We start from the raw sequence: 16,384 nt of genomic DNA on the forward strand, positions 1-16,384 counted from the left end.
GTCTCTACCATGAAAACAAACAACATCTGAACTTTTACAAAGATGGGTGTTCATATTGTTCATAAAAAAGAAAAGGGTTTAGCCGATCACCGCTAGCTCCACTGAGAAAGTGGGCGTGTCTGTTAGCCTGGGGGCGGGGCTTCCATTACAGACTCCTCCTGGAAGGGGCGGTTCCTCACTTTGTGGTGTCACATTGTGAGACACGCTCGTTTTGGTGGATTGGGAGGGGCTGGTCCTCAGAGAGCAGATTTTTATAGCAATACTCACAAATGCATGAATGCATCAAAATACCACTTTGGGCTTGTTTTTAGAGAGGAATGAAGATTATAAAACACTTAAAAGCTCAAAACATTGATTTTGTATGATACAGACACTTTAAAGATTACAGCACTCAACTTATTCTCATCCTCCACGTCTTTTTCTATGGAAGCGAATGTGTAGCATAAATAAAAAGCAAAGTCAAAACCAGAAATGCTTTTTCATTTTCAAAATGAAGCTGCATTTTTTGACTCAAAACTAAAATGAAAAAGCAATCCACCAAAATGCTTTTTCATTTCCTTCCTCAACACTGCTTATTCTGTCACTTAATTAAAATGATAAAGAAAGTGGTGTTTGACATTTCATTTTCAAGACGTTCTCTGGTAAATGTGTAGCATAATTCATTTAGAAATGTCTAATTTGACATTTAAAATGGATTAATAGAAATGCTTTTTAATTATCAAAATGAAGCTGCATCATATGACTCAAAATTAAAATGAAAAAGCAATATTTCAAAATGCTTTTTCATTTTATACTTAAAAACCGCTTATTCTGTGTCATAATTAAAACGAAAATGCATGGATGCTGTCCTTCAAGCTCATGAAAGTCATACAAGATATTAAATATGGATCTCACAGTAGCACTACTTAATTCACTGATGTTATGCAACATATTTTTGTTTTTGAAGTAAATTATTTGTTAAATTTTCACATTACTCTCTGTAGGCAACAAAACTTTTGTCTTGCCAAAATGTGACCTTTCTGTGTTCATTAAATGATCAATATTTCTTCAGTGAAGCAATTTTATTTTAGTATATTGAACATAATTTGGGAGGGTTTTAGCTTTCATATGAGACATTTCTAAAACCAATGGATTCATTAACAGTGAGTTTATACGCTTTTGTTTCTACAAAATGGATAAGCGAGAAGACTTTTGTCAGGGACTGTAGTTTTAAGCCTAATTTTCTGTTAGATGTTCTCTGTATTTTTACTAAATTCTTTATTTTTACTCCTTTTCATTTCATGTCTGTCACATTTTTAGTCACGTTTCAGTCATTTCCATTTCCAATCTATTTCTCTCCAATGTCGAGCCTCTGCTAGACCTCTAGAAGGTCTTCTACCCAGGAGAGTTGTGGTCTGAAGGCTCCAAGGACAAAATATGGTCTTTGATTTTGTCCCTAATGTACAGAGACTTCTCTAGGTTGTCTTCAGTCTTTCAATAAACGATGAAATGCAGATTTTTAAAGCTTCTGCAGTTTTAATTTCACAATCTTTCTGCTCATCTTTACTTCTGAGAGTCTCTGCCTGACACAACATACATCATTAAAAGTAAATTATCGTTATAAAAGCATCACATTTCCTTGTTTTACCATGAATTTTGTACCCAAACGGATTTTCAAATGAATCCATAACATGACTGACATCAGAGTCAACAGTTTGACTAAAAGTCATGGAGTAGATGGTTTGTTTTCCAGCACTGGGGGTTTGGTTGCTCTGCATGCAGTCTGGTAGTTCACTTCACAGCTTTGGTGCTCTGTCCCAATGCAAATATCCTGGTGGGTCGTGTGGTCTGAACATATTTAGGTTTTCATTTTATTCAGACTCAAAGAAGAATTTTGGACAGCAGAATAAAATCAGACTGTACCATAAATATTAAATACTGGTAGTGATAAAATGATAAGTTTCATGTTTTAACCCCGCTAACCTAGGCACTTTACCATTGGGAGTTGGGTCATCTAGACCCATAGACAGTGCTCTGAACCTTTTTTCTTCAATGATTTGTGATCCTCACTGGTGTCCATGGATTACATGAAATCTTTCCACCTTTATCCACCTTTGTCATGGTAGGGAGAACACGTCAATGGAAGGGTGGGGTCATCTAAGATAGCACAAGGGTTAAATGAGCCACATGTGTTTGACCTTCTGTTCTGTTCCTGTAGCAGATGGGATGGAAATGTCTGGTTTGTTCTAAAAACCGTTTCCTGAATCCTGACTGCAGAAAGCTCAGCTTTGAAAGAGATGTTTCTATGCTACACTTTTCATCAGCTTTTTTTTCTGTGGTTTGGATCTGTCCTCCTCTGTAGTGGGGCTCGACGTGCATCAGAAGTTGACCCTGCACTACACGGCCCTGAAGGGGTCTGGAGTTCAGAGTCACATCCGCCATGCTGTGGCAGATCTTCATCCTGGACCCAAACAGCTTCTCTCAGCTCCAACTTCCCTGTCTGCAGTTCAAGGAGGGAATCGGAACCAAGGCAAGTTTCTGATGACACATTCCTGCTGTTCCTGTTATCATACTGTTGTTCTTTTCCTTGTCTGACGTCAGATTCAAATCAGAAACAAGCTTGCAGCCATTTGTGCAAGAACAAGTCTGCCTGCGGCCACGACTGCTGTGAGTGAAAATCCAGTCCCGTTCAGACATTTGGACTCTGGTTCCCAAACCGCTGCTTCTTTCAGGTAAAGTCTGTGTGACAGCAGCACAGAGGAGGCCGGCAGACCGAGAATCCAGTTTCTCTTCGTACCTGTCAGACCTGAAAAGCAGGTCGGAAGCCCTCGCTCAGACCCCCGTCAAACGCCTGAAGGTGAACAGAAATCCTTTATTCTGTGCTGTTCACCCTGATCTTTTAGATGAAAACACTCTTTAAGTCTGTGGTTTAATGATTAAAATGACCAGATTTAAAGCCAGATAAACATTTCAGCCTGTCAGTCAGTATGAAGCATTTCATTAAGCCGAGGAGTTCACCGTCAGCTTTTACTCAGCTTATGCACCTTCAGGACAAGCCCAGACCAGCAGCCCTCCACCTCCATGCTCGACATGGTTCAGCTCTGTTTGCTTTTCATTACCATACTGGATGAAACTGAACTTCAAGAACCCTGAGTAACTGAAGTGTGTAACTGTTCATTGGCCGGGTCTGGTTCTTGCCATTGAGCTGGAGTGACATCCCGGTGTCAGTACTGCAGGTCCTGCTGGTGTGGATCAGGGAGTCGATGTCACGCTCGCCCTAAACATATAGCATGATGTCATCCGTGTAGAGGAGGCGATAGACAATCAAATAAATGCTCTAAAGTGGCATATATCGTGCAATGTTTTGCATTATTGTGTGTTCTTACACATCAGTGTGTTGTAGTTGTGAGTCACTTCCATGAGTTACAATGACGTGGAGCAACAAGTGAGTGTGTGTTTGTGTCGGCTGAGGTCAGTGAGAGCAAATGCTAGAAATGGCCTGAATGAAGCAATAGTGAGCTCTTAACGAAAGCACGGAAATGCAGAAATTCCATGCAGCCCCTGAATGCACCTCCTGCCGCAGTGAATGTGAGTATTAAGGGGGGGGGTCATGGCTGTGGGTTTTATGAGCTGAAACTCCAGTTTATGTGACAATAAACAAATACTTGAAACCAATTAAAAGCGGGCCCTACATCTAGATTCTATGGAAGTTTAGTTATTTTTGATGGATTATGGAAATAAAAACACTGTCCCGTGACATTCTGTATGCACATATATTTCACTTTTGGCTGTCTGACATTTATGTTTTGAAATAACTTTGTTCTAAATTAGATTTGCTGTGTTCCTGACTTGAAAATAGTTGTTCTGCTCCTCTTCCTCAGATGAAAATGGAAGAGGAGCCCCTGCTGCTCGGCTTGCAGAAGTTTGCTTTCAGACCTAATGGAGTTCCTCCTCCTCCTCCTCCTCCTCCTCCTCCTCCTCCTCCTCCTCCTCCTCCTCCTCCTCCTCCTCCTTCTTGGTTGGTTGTTCACAGCTGCCTGCACTCCTTTACCTAAAGATCAGATGACTTTTGTGTTGAACTAGTCCGTTGTCTCATGAGTGGTTTAATCTGATCTAAAGCCACGATGGGAGCTGCATTCCAGCGTCTGGAACCCAATGGACAGCAGAGTGTGATGAAGGTGAGTTCAGACTCTGACCTCTGATCAGGAGCTTAACGTCATCACGAGTATTCTGCTTTCTTCCTATTATTTTGACCTCTTCTCTTGGCCTCTTTCCCAGGGTTTGGTTTCCATGAAGAAGATGAGCACCGCTGGACAGCAGAGGCTCCCTCAGGTCTCAGTCTCAGCATCGTCTCCTAACGTTTTTTGGCTCCAACAGACGGGACGGCCTCCGGCTTCATGAACAGCAGATTCCTGCCGGCTGTGGAGGCCAGGCCGCGTTGGCCTGTGTGATCAGTCTGATTAGAGTTCAGATATTCTCCCTCATTAGATCGCCCTCATTGGAGCTTCACAGGGATCCTCGTTCTCCCTCGTTCAGTTGATCCCACACGAGTGAAAGCAGAAACAGTCAGAAACATATCACATTTAGGACAAATGAATCATTTTAGCTGAATCCACCTTCAGGCATGGGCTTGTTTGGAAGTCAGGCAGTCAGGACAAAAAGAAAACGTTCTTATCCCACAACAAAAGAGCTTTAGTGAAAGAAAAAGAACAGGAAAGATGGAGGAAAAACAAGTTACAGAAGTAAGAAAGGAGACAGTAAGAAGATAGAGGCTTTAGAAATGCTGTTGGGATTCACTGACATGTTCACAATAATCTGAGGAACAGTCACCTGACAAAAACCAAAAGCTGAGCGGACATGTCTGAGTGAAAGAGCTGCAGGTTTTACTGTAGAAGATGAAGATAAATAGGATTAATCTGTGGCAGCTTGAAATATGATGCGGCACAGCATGTGTACTCTCCTGTCCAGACCCGTCCGGATCAAGTCTCGTGCTCCTGAATCTGTCCAGGTTCCTGGACGGTCCCGGGCATAAGCAGACAGAACCGGATCAGCACAGCGTACGCTGGAAACCAAAGCGATTTTCTCCAAATGCCCGCGGTGAGCTTCGATCTGGGCAACGAGTGGGACGACTTTGAGGATGAGAAGCTGCTGCGGGCCAGCGAGGGCTTTGGGGCGGATCCTCAGAGGCTGCAGAATGCTGAGCTCAGAGACTCGGGCAGAGCAGGAGGTCTGTCTGTCAGCTTCCCCTGCTATTGTCGGTGATGTTTGTCCCTGTGGAGCACTTAAAAACCCGCTTTGCCTTCCATGTAGGCTGTGCAGCTGCATCAGCACCACCTCTGCCCAACCGCTCCTCCCTCTCTGTACCTCCAGCTGCTCCACACAGGCAATCCCTCCAAACTCCACACTCCAGCATGAATACACAGCATCTGTTTGTCACAGAAAGCACAGCCTCATGTCCTCATGCTCCTGTGTTTCAGTTTAAATCCTGGAATCAGGAAACGGGGATCTGCTCATCTGAGTCAGAGGCTCTCAGCTGACAGGAGAATCACGCTGGACGTCAAGGTGCTGCTCTTACAGTGAACCTGTTGTTGTGGTGAGGCTGCTTGTTGAACGTGTTACCTGTGCAGAAAGCGAACATCTTCAGGGGGCAGTTCCCCCCGGAAACCCCCCCGGAAAGGCTGGCGGTGCAGCGTCCTGCAGGAATCCATTTCTTCCATGCAGAGGTCAGCTCATCTCCCAGCAGAAGGTACGGCAGGCGGTTCCGGTCGCAGCCCCCGGTAACGGGGAATGATTGACGGCTTTTTAAACTGTTTTTTGTCTTTTTTGTGATGCCAGCAGCAGGGAGGAGGAAGCCTTTGTCGGGATTTTTGACGGCCTTTTCTAGAGCGATTGCACCGCTGAAGCCTCGTTATCACAGTTTGTGATGTTTGACAAAGTTCCGAGTGTTCTCACCTCACACCTGTCAGCGTTTGAAGACGGAACTTTTGTTATCTTGTTCATTTGTATTAAAATGTTTGTATTTGTTAGTCTGTCAGACTGAATATTTAGTTTTGCTGTAAAGTTTGTCATGCTTTTTATTGTAAAAATAAAAATATTTTTGCATCTGTTCATGCGTGTCTACTTGTAAAATAAATGAAATAGGGGGTGGGGCTACCAGGCAGTGGTCCCACTCACACACGTGTTGTCGAGCATGTATGCATGTGAATGTGCATATGAGCTGCTCTGTCATTGTGTTGCATACATGATGATATGTACGTATGTATGTATGTTTGAAGGTTTTTGGAGCCAACGGGGATGTTCTGAGTGTGTGGATAAGCGTGTGGGTGGACATCTACATTTGACAGTGATGATGATCAACCTCCAACCAGATCGGTCTGTCTGAGGCAAGTTGTCAATCAAAGCGACCCATGTTCTTCACTTTTCAGCAGAGATTTTTATGCCAGATGCCCTTCCTGACACAATCCTGTATTTTATCCAGGCCTGGGAACTAAAATCAACAATGAATCACAAGTTACGATATGAATCATATTGTTGTCAGAATGAATCGTGACACCCTGAGTATTTTTGTAATTCTACCCCCTCCTACTTTTAAAATCATTATTCAATTTCTTCAACCCCTATTCTCCATCTCTAACATCCCTCTCTCTCCTTCTCCCTCCTCTTTTCTATCCAGTCCAACATGAAATATATGTAGGTATAATGAATATGAATAAGGTTTATCCTCAAATCCAAAAGGGGTTTATTCAAATACACACCTTGTGTGTCAGAAGATTCCTGTTGTAACAGAAACATCTGTCCAACACAAGAGGCCTTAATATAGTTATTCTAAGATTGTCTATATGTTAGGAAACACAAGAAAAAGAAATATAACAATAATCAAATATTAAATAAAATTACTATTGAACACTAAAATATAAGAAGGATGCCAAGAGCTTCCAAGATCCTCTTCCTGTTAGAGGACTGTTTGTGGGATGAATGTCTGACTTTGAGGTAATAAACACTACGATGAAATTACAGAGGCTAAAAAAAAACAAAAATCAAACATTCGATGTGGTTTACCATTCCTTCACATCTTCAAATCATGGTTAGTGGTATGGAAACTCTTTTAAAATGTGATTATGATCTGCTTAACCCTTGTGCTATCTTAGATGACCCCTCCCTTACATTGACGTGTTCTCCCTACCATGACAAAGGTGGATAAAGGTGGAAAGATTTCATGTAATCCATGGACACCAGTGAAGATCACAAATCATTGAAGAAAAAAGGTTCAGAGCACTGTCTAGTGGGTCTAGATGACCCAACTCCCAATGTTAAAGTGCCTAGGATAGAACAAGGGTTACATTATCACCAAACTCTCTGAATATCAGAAACAAGTTTGGGCCAATTAAAAATGTATCTACACACAACTTCCATCCTCACACTTAACCATTTGGATTGATAGATTACAAAAGAAAATCTATGTTTTACAAAAGCTGGATGGACAAAGGAGTCTGGGCCATTGTCCACCTGATGGACAGTGATGGAACGACTGACGAAGGCGGAAGTGATTCCACCGAAACATGTAAGGTATGCTGACAAACACAAGCCGTGTCTGAGAAAAAATAACTTAAGAACTCAGGAACTTTTATCAAATATACAGATTTAAAAAACAATTTGGATTTTATATTCATGAATATTCAAGAGTTATTCAAGCATTTTCTCAGGATACATCACTCTCAGGATACATCACTGAGGATGCGTCCCAGTGCATCCATGAGATGTTTCATGTACAAGTTTATGTTCTGGCGTAGCCAGTGACTCCTAGGAATAGACTAGTTGACAACCAAGAACAGTTTGGTGGACTACTGGAGAGACAGTTGACAGCTCGGAAAGACGGCACCCGGGACAGTATGGGTTAGCACCCCAGCCTGTGTCTTTCGTGAGAGAGAACCCAAACAAGCTACGGAAAGCCCTACAGAAAGATACCCCCAGGAGATCCCGAGAGGGGGGGAGGATGAGATCTCCATCCGGACGGACCTAAGGTTAAGAACTCATGCAAACGGACAAACGTGATATGTATTTGCGGAAAGCTGTGCAAGAATCATCGAGGCCTAAAAATCCATCAGGCCAGAATGAAATGCTTGGAGCGGGAAAGTGAGGTGCAACGCACAGGTCTTGAACCTGGTGAGACGCAGGAGGAGCCCGGCCAGGAGGCAACCCACAGAGCCCAGTCCCTCCACGTACCAAAGCCTCCCAACCCCAGCAGAGTAGTTCTGCAGCAGCGGATTAAGTGGCCCCCAGCCAAAAAACTGAGTGAGTGGCGCCAGTTTGATGAGGATGTGTCCAACATCATCCAAGCCGCAGCCAAAGGAGATGCTGAGAGCCGACTCCAAACGATGACTACCATCATAGTTAGCTATGCTTCAGAGAGATTTGGCCACATAGAGAAAGGACAGACCAAGCATACCCCCTACACCAGGAACCGCAGGGCTACTAAGATACATCACCTGCGTCAGGAGCTGCGCACCCTCAAGAAACACCACAAGAAAGCTACTGAGGAGGAAAAACAATCATTATCAGAGCTGAAAAACATCCTGCGAAAGCAGCTGACGAGCCTACGCAGAGCTGAGTGGCACCGGAGACGGGGTAGAGAGAGAGCCAGGAAGCGTGCAGCCTTCATCGCCAATCCCTTCGGCTTCACAAAGAAACTGCTTGGGGACAAGCGCAGTGGTCAGCTTGAGTGCTCAACAGAGGAAGTGAACCAATTCCTCCAGGACACATTGAGTGATCCCCTTTGAGAGCAAGAACTGGAGCCCAACAAAGCTCTAATTAAGCCAGCCCCACCTACAATTGAGTTCAATCTGAAGGAGCCAAGCCTGAAGGAGGTTGAGGAGATCATCAAGGCAGCTCGCTCGGCATCTACCCCAGGCCCCAGTGGTGTACCTTACGTAGCATATAAACGCTGTCCACAACTTCTCAGACACCTGTGGAAGATCCTAAGGGTGATTTGGCGGAGAGGAAGAGTTCCTGACCAGTGGAGGTGGGCTGAGGGAGTGTGGATCCCCAAAGAGGAGAACTCGAAAAACATCAACCAGTTTCGAACCATTTCGTTGCTGAGTGTTGAAGGGAAGGTGTTTTTCAGCATCGTTTCACGCAGACTGACAGAGTTCCTCCTCAAAAATGACTACATCGACCCTTCGGTGCAGAAGGGGGGGATTCCTGGAGCACCCGGCTGCTTGGAGCATACTGGTGTAGTTACACAACTCATCAGAGAGGCACATGAGAACAAAGGTGACCTAGCTGTTTTGTGGTTGGACCTGGCCAATGCCTATGGATCAATTCCACACAAGCTGGTTGAGCTCGCCTTACACCTCCATCATGTTCCCAGTAAGATCAAGGACCTGATCGTGGATTATTACAATAACTTCAGGATGCGGGTCACTTCTGGTTCAGGAAAATCTGACTGGCATCGAATTGGGAAAGGAATAATCACAGGCTGTACCATCTCTGTTATCCTTTTCGGTCTTGCCATGAACATGGTGGTTAAGGCAGCTGAGGTGGAATGCAGAGGGCCCCTAACCAAGTCAGGTGTACGACAGCCCCCCATAAGAGCCTATATGGATGACCTTACCATCACAACGTCATCGGTCCCAGGGAGCAGGTGGATCTTAAAAGGTCTGGAGAAACTCATCACCTGGGCAAGGATGAGTTTTAAGCCTTCAAAGTCAAGGTCCATGGTGCTGAAGAGGGGGAAAGTGGTTGACAAGTTCCGGTTTTCCATCTCAGGGACGGCCATCCCGACCATCACTGAACAACCAGTTAAGAGTTTGGGGAAGTTTTTCGACTCAAGCCTAAAAGATGCTGCTGCCATCCAGAAGTCCAACAAAGAACTTGGAGTATGGCTCACTAAGGTAGACAAGTCTGGTCTGCCGGGTAGATTTAAAGCTTGGATCTATCAGCATTCCATCCTGCCTAGAGTCTTGTGGCCCTTGCTGGTCTATGCAGTCCCAATGACAACAGTAGAGTCCCTAGAAAAGAAGATCAGTGGCTTTCTTCGGAGGTGGCTGGGCTTTCCACGGTGTCTTACCAGCTCGGCGTTGTATGGGACAAGTAATGTCCTGCAATTGCCCTTCAGTGGCCTCACAGAAGAATTTATGGTGGTACGCACCAGGGAAGTCCTACATTATAGAGACTCCAGAGATGGCAAGGTGTCAGCAGCGGGCATTGAAGTGAGGACAGGAAGAAAATGGAAGGCTGGAAAAGCAGTGGAGGAGGCAGAGTCACGTCTGAGACAAAAGGCACTGGTGGGCACCGTGGCAACAGGCAGAGCGGGCTTGGGCTACCTCCCAAAGACTGTGGTCAGCCAGGCCCATGGCAAGGAAAGACACCGTCTACTCCAAGAAGAGGTCAGAGCAGGTGTGGAGGAAGAGCGAGCGAGCAGGTTGACGGGTCTTCGGCAGCAGGGAGCATGGACTAGGTGGGAGAGTACACTGCAGCGCAGGATTAGCTGGGCAGACATCTTGCAGGCAGACTTCCATCGGGTCCGTTTCCTGGTACAAGCTGTCTATGATGTCCTGCCAAGCCCAGCAAACCTCCATGTCTGGGGAAAGAGTGAAATGCCATCCTGCCTCCTTTGCTCTGGGAGGGGCTCATTAGAACATCTCCTTAGCAGCTGCCCAAGGGCTCTGGCTGATGGTCGCTACCGCTGGCGCCATGACCAGGTGCTTAAAGCACTTGCTGAGAGTTTAGCCTCAGCCATAAAAGCCAGCAAAAACCAGCGCGCTCCAAAGAAGGCAGTACCCTTCATCAAAGCTGGGAAAAACCTCATGTGCGAAAACAATTACCGACAAGCCTTCTCCACAGAGCCTTGGACTGGCAGCTGCAGGTTGACCTAGAAAAACAGCTAAGGTTCCCTCAGCACATTGTGAGAACAAATCTCCGCCCAGATATGTTATTAATCTCGGAGACTTCAAAACATCTGATCATGCTGGAACTCACGGTGCCCTGGGAAGAGCGTATGGAGGAAGCAAACGAGAGGAAACGCGCTAAGTACCAGGAACTGGTTGAGGGGTGCAGGGAAAGAGGCTGGAAAACATTCTATGAGCCTGTAGAAGTTGGCTGTAGAGGCTTTGCGGGACGTTCCCTTTGTAAAGTCCTCTGCCGTTTAGGTATCACAGGGGCGGCCAAAAAGAGGGCCATTCAATCTGTGTGCGAAGCCGCAGAGAAGGCCACGAGGTGGCTGTGGATGAAGAGGGCTGATCCGTGGTCTGCTGCTGGGACGCAAGTCGGGGTCTGATCAACCCCGGCTGGGTCGCCTGGGTGAGGGTGTATGATGTTGTGAGACCCGAAACACCCGATGACCTCAGGATACATCACTGAGGATGCGTCCCAGTGCATCCATGAGATGTTTCATGTACAAGACAAAGTTAATTCATTTAATCAGAGCAAGTGTACAAAATTCATCAATTTTACCTCGAATCCCAAACTGTTAATTGCTGTTTTTTTATTACAGATATAAAATGATAGAGCACATTTAACCCTTGTGCTATCTTAGATGACCCCACCCTTGTATTGACGTTTTCTCCCTACCATGACAAAGGTGGATAAAGGTGGAAAGATTTCATGTAATCCATGGACACCAGCGAAGATCACAAATCATTGAAGAAAAAAGGTTCAGAGCACTGTCTAGTGGGTCTAGATGACCCAACTCCCAACGTTAAAGTGCCTAGGATAGCACAAGGGTTAAGACACACCCAGACAGCTAAGTTGAATTTCTGTCCCAAAATTTTCCAAATTAAAACTCATCTAACCTCCAAAACAATTAACATCTTTCGGTGTAAGGAATTTTTACATATCAAATGTAATTTCAAGATAATTTATGCACCATGTGTGCAAAAGAAAAGGAAACCTAAAAAGCAGATGTTTTTTGGTGATTGTGATATGATTAAGGTTGACTGGAAGTATTTATAAATGTGGCTTTCAACAAACAAACACGATTCCAACATTGACATACCTGAACGTTCAATTTGAAAATGAAAATAAGAAGATATATTCAGTTTATTTTTAACTATTTCGTTTTCTAGGATTTTTTAATTTATAAATATTGTTTTCTGAAAGAGAATCCAAAATGTTTGGTATTTAAAAAATTGGTTTTATGGAAATCACTATAAAAATGCATAATAAGAAAGCTATAAAACTCCTGAATAATTTATTGGTTTATCTGGGTTAAAGCCTTTGCTTCTGTTGATAAATTTTTTCTCATTTACTCTCTAATAGTTGATGTTTACCTATTAGGAAAACTACAGGCCTCTCATCTTTTTAAGTGGGAGAACTAGAACAATTGGTGGTTGACTGAATACTTAAAAAAATAAAAAATAAAAAAGATTCTCCTGGCTCCAAAATACAGTCACGGTGGCGCCACCATGTGGAAGGATAATGTACTGCCGTAGAACGAACATGGTCCATTGGTCACGTGTCGGGAACTGTTACATCGCGAGATCTGGTGACGTCACTTTTAGCGCGTAGTTTTCTTTTTGTTGATGAAGCTTTCCGGAAGGTCGCAAGACAAATACATATAGTTGAAAGTATGGGGTGTTTGTGTTCTGTGTCTGGCGTTCAGAATTTTTTTGTGTTTTAAAGTTTTTTTACTTTGTGTAAAAGTTTTCTCGAAAGCCTCGCTCTTTACAGATAAAGAGGTGAGTTTGTTTGTGAACGCCATTGCATTTCCGAGACTTCTTCCCCACGTAGAGGAGGTTCTGCTCCCGCCTTGTGGAAGCTCATCTGACCCGTGGCACGCGGAGGTGGGAGGCTGTGGTGTCAGATGGACGCGTCCGCGGTCTGCACTGACGGAACCAGCACCACCGGGCCTGGGAGCCAGGACGGCGCTCACAGGAGGAAAGTCTCCAGTGAGTGATTGACAGGCACGCACGCACGCGGCTGAAACGTCCGCAGAACGGGACAGCGCGCGCGCCCTCAAGTTTCTGACCGTTACTTTGAACATTTTTCTACAGATTCTCAAGATGAAAAAGTTATAGTTTACATAAAATTAGTTGACACTGATTTATCCGGTAATAGTTTAGTTTAGAAAACGGAGGAGGTTCACCACACAGTTAATAACCACCTGTATTCAAATCACTATATTCCAAATGTGCTGAAGCAACAGAAGGCAAAAGCATTAATTTGACCTTATATTTAGTGTTTAAATCTGCATTTAGGATCATTTTAACCAGCGGTGGTTAAATGTACTGAGGCCCCTATAGGCCCCTAAAACACATTTATGTAAAAACAGCAGTTTTCCACTTCTGCTGTCAGGCGTGTGACCCGTTGTGTTTTTCAGAGGATGTGCAGATGGACATTGAACATCTCTGCAAAGCTGTTCCTCAGCTGGCCACAGCTTTCAACATCTTGGACAAAATTGGAGAAGGTATGTGGTTTGATAACAGGAGCTTCATGTTGGAGGGGCAGCCCTGTTTTGAGCGTGCATCTCTGTCCCGCTGTGTTCGTCAGGGACGTTCAGCTCGGTGTACCTGGGCGAGGCACGGATGCGGGACGGCAGGAAGGAGCTGTTTGCGCTGAAACATCTCATCCCAACCAGCCACCCCACACGCATCGCTGCTGAGCTTCAGTGTCTGACCGCAGCAGGGTGCGGCAACAGCTCCCTTTTGTGTTTTTTTAACTCTTTCTTCTTAAATAGTCTGAGATTTGAAGAAACTACCTCCTTACTTCCTTTTGCTTCTTCTGCATCACCTTTACCTCGTCTGGCTGGAACTGTCTTCCTGCAAACTGAAGCGATTGACTTCTTTCAGAGGGAGGGAGAACGTGATGGGAGTGACTTACTGCTTCAGGAGGGATGACCATGTGGTGATCGTGATGCCCTACATGGAGCATCGGGCTCTCGTGGTGCGTTGCACAGACAGCAGCTTTAAACCTGGTTTTGGTTTCTCTTTCTGACTGGACTATACAAATGTTAGGAAATCATCGGGTCCCTGAGCTTCGCTGAGGTCCGTCTGTACGTCTATCACCTGCTGAAGGCGCTCCGACACATCCATCAGTTTGGCATCATTCACCGGGACATCAAGCCCAACAACTTCCTGTACAACCGGAGGAGCGGAGTGTAAGTGGGCGCAGAGCATTGATGGCGTCTACAGCAGTGGTCCCACCTCCTCTTTCTCCTGCAGGTACGCGCTGGTGGACTTCGGCCTAGCTCAGGGCACAGCCGACACCAAAATCGAGTTGCTGAAGGTGGTGAGACCGAGGCCTCTGCAGAAAGGTGGAGGGTCTGCCCCACAGAGGAGCCGAGCACCTCCTAAACCCTTTTCCAAAACCACCTCTGGTTCACTCCCTGCGCCTCCACGGCAGACGGGAGCTTTGCCACCGTCCTCTTCTCCTGTGTCCTCTCCGGCCTCGCAGAAACCCCCGGTGAAAAAAGCACGCCTGCCCACCTCCTCTCTTCACACGGCTCGGTCAAAGGTGTCTCCTCTGCAGAAATGTGGTCGCTGGGCTTCGTCCGCGTCTCCCGTCTGAGTTCTTGCACCAACCTGCTGCTCTGACTCCTGTCTCTAGGACCTGGGGGGGCTGCGCAGAACTCCACGACCCGTGTTTGGTGAGAGGAACCTGAACAGCTGCACGCCTGCCCCCTCCACCACAGCGCCGGATGCCAGGAAAGCAGAGGTAATCCTGTGATAGAGCTGCTGCCATGTTTTTCTTTGACGTCTGCAGCGTTTTCACTCCTGTGCCTTCAGGAAGCGCTCAGCTGGAGGCTCTCCTCGGCGAGCCGAGCGGCAGGCCGGACTCTCAGCAGCAGCAGCCAGAAACCTCAGAGGGCCGTCCAGCCGGGCCTCACCTGCGACTGCTTCCTGACCGACCGCGTCTGCAACATCTGCATGTCCAGGTAAACGTCCCAACAGGAAACTGCTGTCCTCTTAGAATTGGGCTGCATTCCAGTCTGAAGTTTTCTGAAGATGACATTCAGACTGGAAATTCAGGGATTCAACTTTCAATCATCTACAATCCTTCATTAAAACAGTAAAAGAATGTTTCTATCAGCTGAAATCTCATTTTCATTTCTACAATTTTGCCTCTGTTGCAATAACTTGTCATGTTTTCTCATCCGATGTTTTCTGAAGAAAGCAGCAGGTGGCGCCGCGGGCTGGAACTCCTGGCTTCAGAGCGCCTGAAGTCCTGACAAAGTGTCCCGACCAAGGCACAGGTTGGTAGCCTCGGCCTGGTGCAGCTCCTCAGGCTGACGCTGCATTTGAAGTAACCTGCCTGTCCTCCGCAGCCATAGACGTGTGGTCGGCCGGCGTCATCCTGCTCTCGCTCCTCAGCGGCCGCTACCCGTTTTTTAAGGCCGGCGATGACCTGACGGCGCTCGCTCAGATCATGACAGTCCGAGGTTCCCGGGAGACCATCCGGGCAGCCAAGACCTTCGGTTTGTGTTGATCTTCTCCATCCTCTAGTGGAGGGGCTCCAGCAGAACCTCCTTGCTTTTCAGACACGGCCGTGAGGTCCGGTGCCTCATTTCAAGCGTCGTCTCTGATTCTGTTCGGGTCCAGACGGCAGATGGAAACACTGACCCAAAAACTGAAAGTGTGCAGAAATCGGGAAGTGTTTTTGAGGGAGGTGTCTTTAAAGTCGACCTTTTTTGGCCTTCCTTCAGGTAAAGCGGTGGTGTGCAGCCAGGAGCTGCCCCCTCAGGACCTCAGGACTCTGTGCGAGACTCTGCGAGGACGCAGGAGGTCCTCCACAGGTGAAGGCGTCCCACCAGCGATGGCAGACGCCTGTCGGAACAGAATGGACGGAGCATCGGCGCGTGGGCCCGCTGACGCAGCAGAACCGAGTCTGCAGAAGCAGGAAAGTCTGAGCAGCTGTGAGCGCACAGAAAGCCTCGTGAAGCCAAACCTGGAGGCTGAGGAGGAGGTGGAGGACTGGGACAGGGTTCCTGATGAAGCCTACCACCTACTGGACCGGCTGCTGGACCTGAATCCAAACACCCGGATCTCTGCGGCTGAAGCACTACAGCACCCCCTGTTTAAGGGCCTGTGAGTCTGAGCACCTGAACGCATCGCAGTGAACTCGGTTGACCTGGAAACCATCCTAGCTAGACTTTGAAAGAACCCTCTGAAGATGTGCTTTTGTCATCACATCCACCAACAGCTCCATGTTCACCGACACGTCACGGCACATTTTATCTGAACCTCTAATAAAAGCTTTTTTTTATTTCACAAAAACTGCAGGAGTTCAGGAACATTTTGAGGTAAACGCAACAAAAACAGGATTATCGGTCCAAAGTTTAGTTAAATGTTTTGTTCTATATTCCAATTGTCCTTGAGTGTCAATTTGTGATATTTAGGCTGATTTAGTAAAAACTAAACTGCAGCTCAGTCAAATGTCTTCTTTCTTAACTTCTAACATGTTTGAAAGTTCA

The 16,384-nt window shown here is 46.1% G+C and overlaps 2 protein-coding genes and 1 pseudogene across 14 annotated transcripts in view; all 3 read left to right on the top strand.

The window, feature by feature from the left end:
• The window catches only part of hfm1 (helicase for meiosis 1), a 54,732-nt gene extending 48,645 nt beyond the window's left edge, over positions 1 to 6,087 (top strand). For 9 of the 11 annotated variants that reach the window (XM_078934301.1, XM_023964812.2, XM_078934302.1 and 6 more), the window contains 11 exons: positions 2,342 to 2,509; positions 2,581 to 2,646; positions 2,712 to 2,836; positions 3,861 to 3,997; positions 4,099 to 4,157; positions 4,258 to 4,311; positions 4,988 to 5,206; positions 5,290 to 5,362; positions 5,457 to 5,541; positions 5,607 to 5,725; positions 5,815 to 6,087. In XM_078934301.1, coding sequence (XP_078790427.1) covers positions 2,342 to 2,509; positions 2,581 to 2,646; positions 2,712 to 2,836; positions 3,861 to 3,997; positions 4,099 to 4,157; positions 4,258 to 4,311; positions 4,988 to 5,206; positions 5,290 to 5,362; positions 5,457 to 5,541; positions 5,607 to 5,725; positions 5,815 to 5,863 — 1,154 coding nt within the window. In that variant the 3' untranslated portion in view covers positions 5,864 to 6,087. The remainder of the gene's footprint in view (positions 1 to 2,341; positions 2,510 to 2,580; positions 2,647 to 2,711; positions 2,837 to 3,860; positions 3,998 to 4,098; positions 4,158 to 4,257; positions 4,312 to 4,987; positions 5,207 to 5,289; positions 5,363 to 5,456; positions 5,542 to 5,606; positions 5,726 to 5,814) is intronic. The other 2 variants (XM_023964813.2, XM_078934304.1) reach the window with 1 other exon arrangement.
• Positions 6,088 to 7,960: 1,873 nt separating this feature from the next.
• Positions 7,961 to 11,429, top strand: LOC111949027 (uncharacterized; annotated as a pseudogene). The gene has a single exon (XR_013650499.1). The product of XR_013650499.1 is annotated as an uncharacterized LOC111949027 (transcript).
• Positions 11,430 to 12,450: 1,021 nt separating this feature from the next.
• Positions 12,451 to 16,340, top strand: cdc7 (cell division cycle 7 homolog (S. cerevisiae)). 2 transcript variants are annotated; one of them, XM_004078646.5, is made up of 11 exons: positions 12,451 to 12,863; positions 13,295 to 13,381; positions 13,465 to 13,600; positions 13,764 to 13,857; positions 13,929 to 14,071; positions 14,136 to 14,427; positions 14,521 to 14,628; positions 14,700 to 14,848; positions 15,084 to 15,166; positions 15,239 to 15,388; positions 15,617 to 16,340. In XM_004078646.5, the coding sequence occupies exons 1-11, from the start codon at positions 12,779 to 12,781 to the stop codon at positions 16,000 to 16,002; spliced, it is 1,713 nt and encodes a 570-aa protein (XP_004078694.1). In that variant the 5' UTR covers positions 12,451 to 12,778; the 3' UTR covers positions 16,003 to 16,340. The 2 variants fall into 2 exon arrangements, with proteins under 2 accessions (XP_004078694.1, XP_078790440.1); XM_078934314.1 differs by having other exon boundaries at positions 14,136 to 14,199.
• Positions 16,341 to 16,384: the final 44 nt, after the last annotated feature.

Source organism: Oryzias latipes, chromosome 17 (genome assembly GCF_053564925.1).
Source record: "Oryzias latipes strain Hd-rR chromosome 17, Olatipes_Hd-rR_3.1".
In the NCBI taxonomy this organism is placed as follows: domain Eukaryota; kingdom Metazoa; phylum Chordata; class Actinopteri; order Beloniformes; family Adrianichthyidae; genus Oryzias; species Oryzias latipes.

Excerpts from the sequence above, each read along its gene's own strand:
- cdc7 (XM_004078646.5), top strand. The coding sequence starts at position 12,779 with ATGGACGCGTCCGCGGTCTGCACTGACGGAACCAGCACCACCGGGCCT. Across the intron at positions 12,864-13,294 it reads TCACAGGAGGAAAGTCTCCA|AGGATGTGCAGATGGACATT; the intron begins GTGAGTGATTGA and ends TGTGTTTTTCAG. Across the intron at positions 15,389-15,616 it reads CCGGGCAGCCAAGACCTTCG|GTAAAGCGGTGGTGTGCAGC; the intron begins GTTTGTGTTGAT and ends GCCTTCCTTCAG.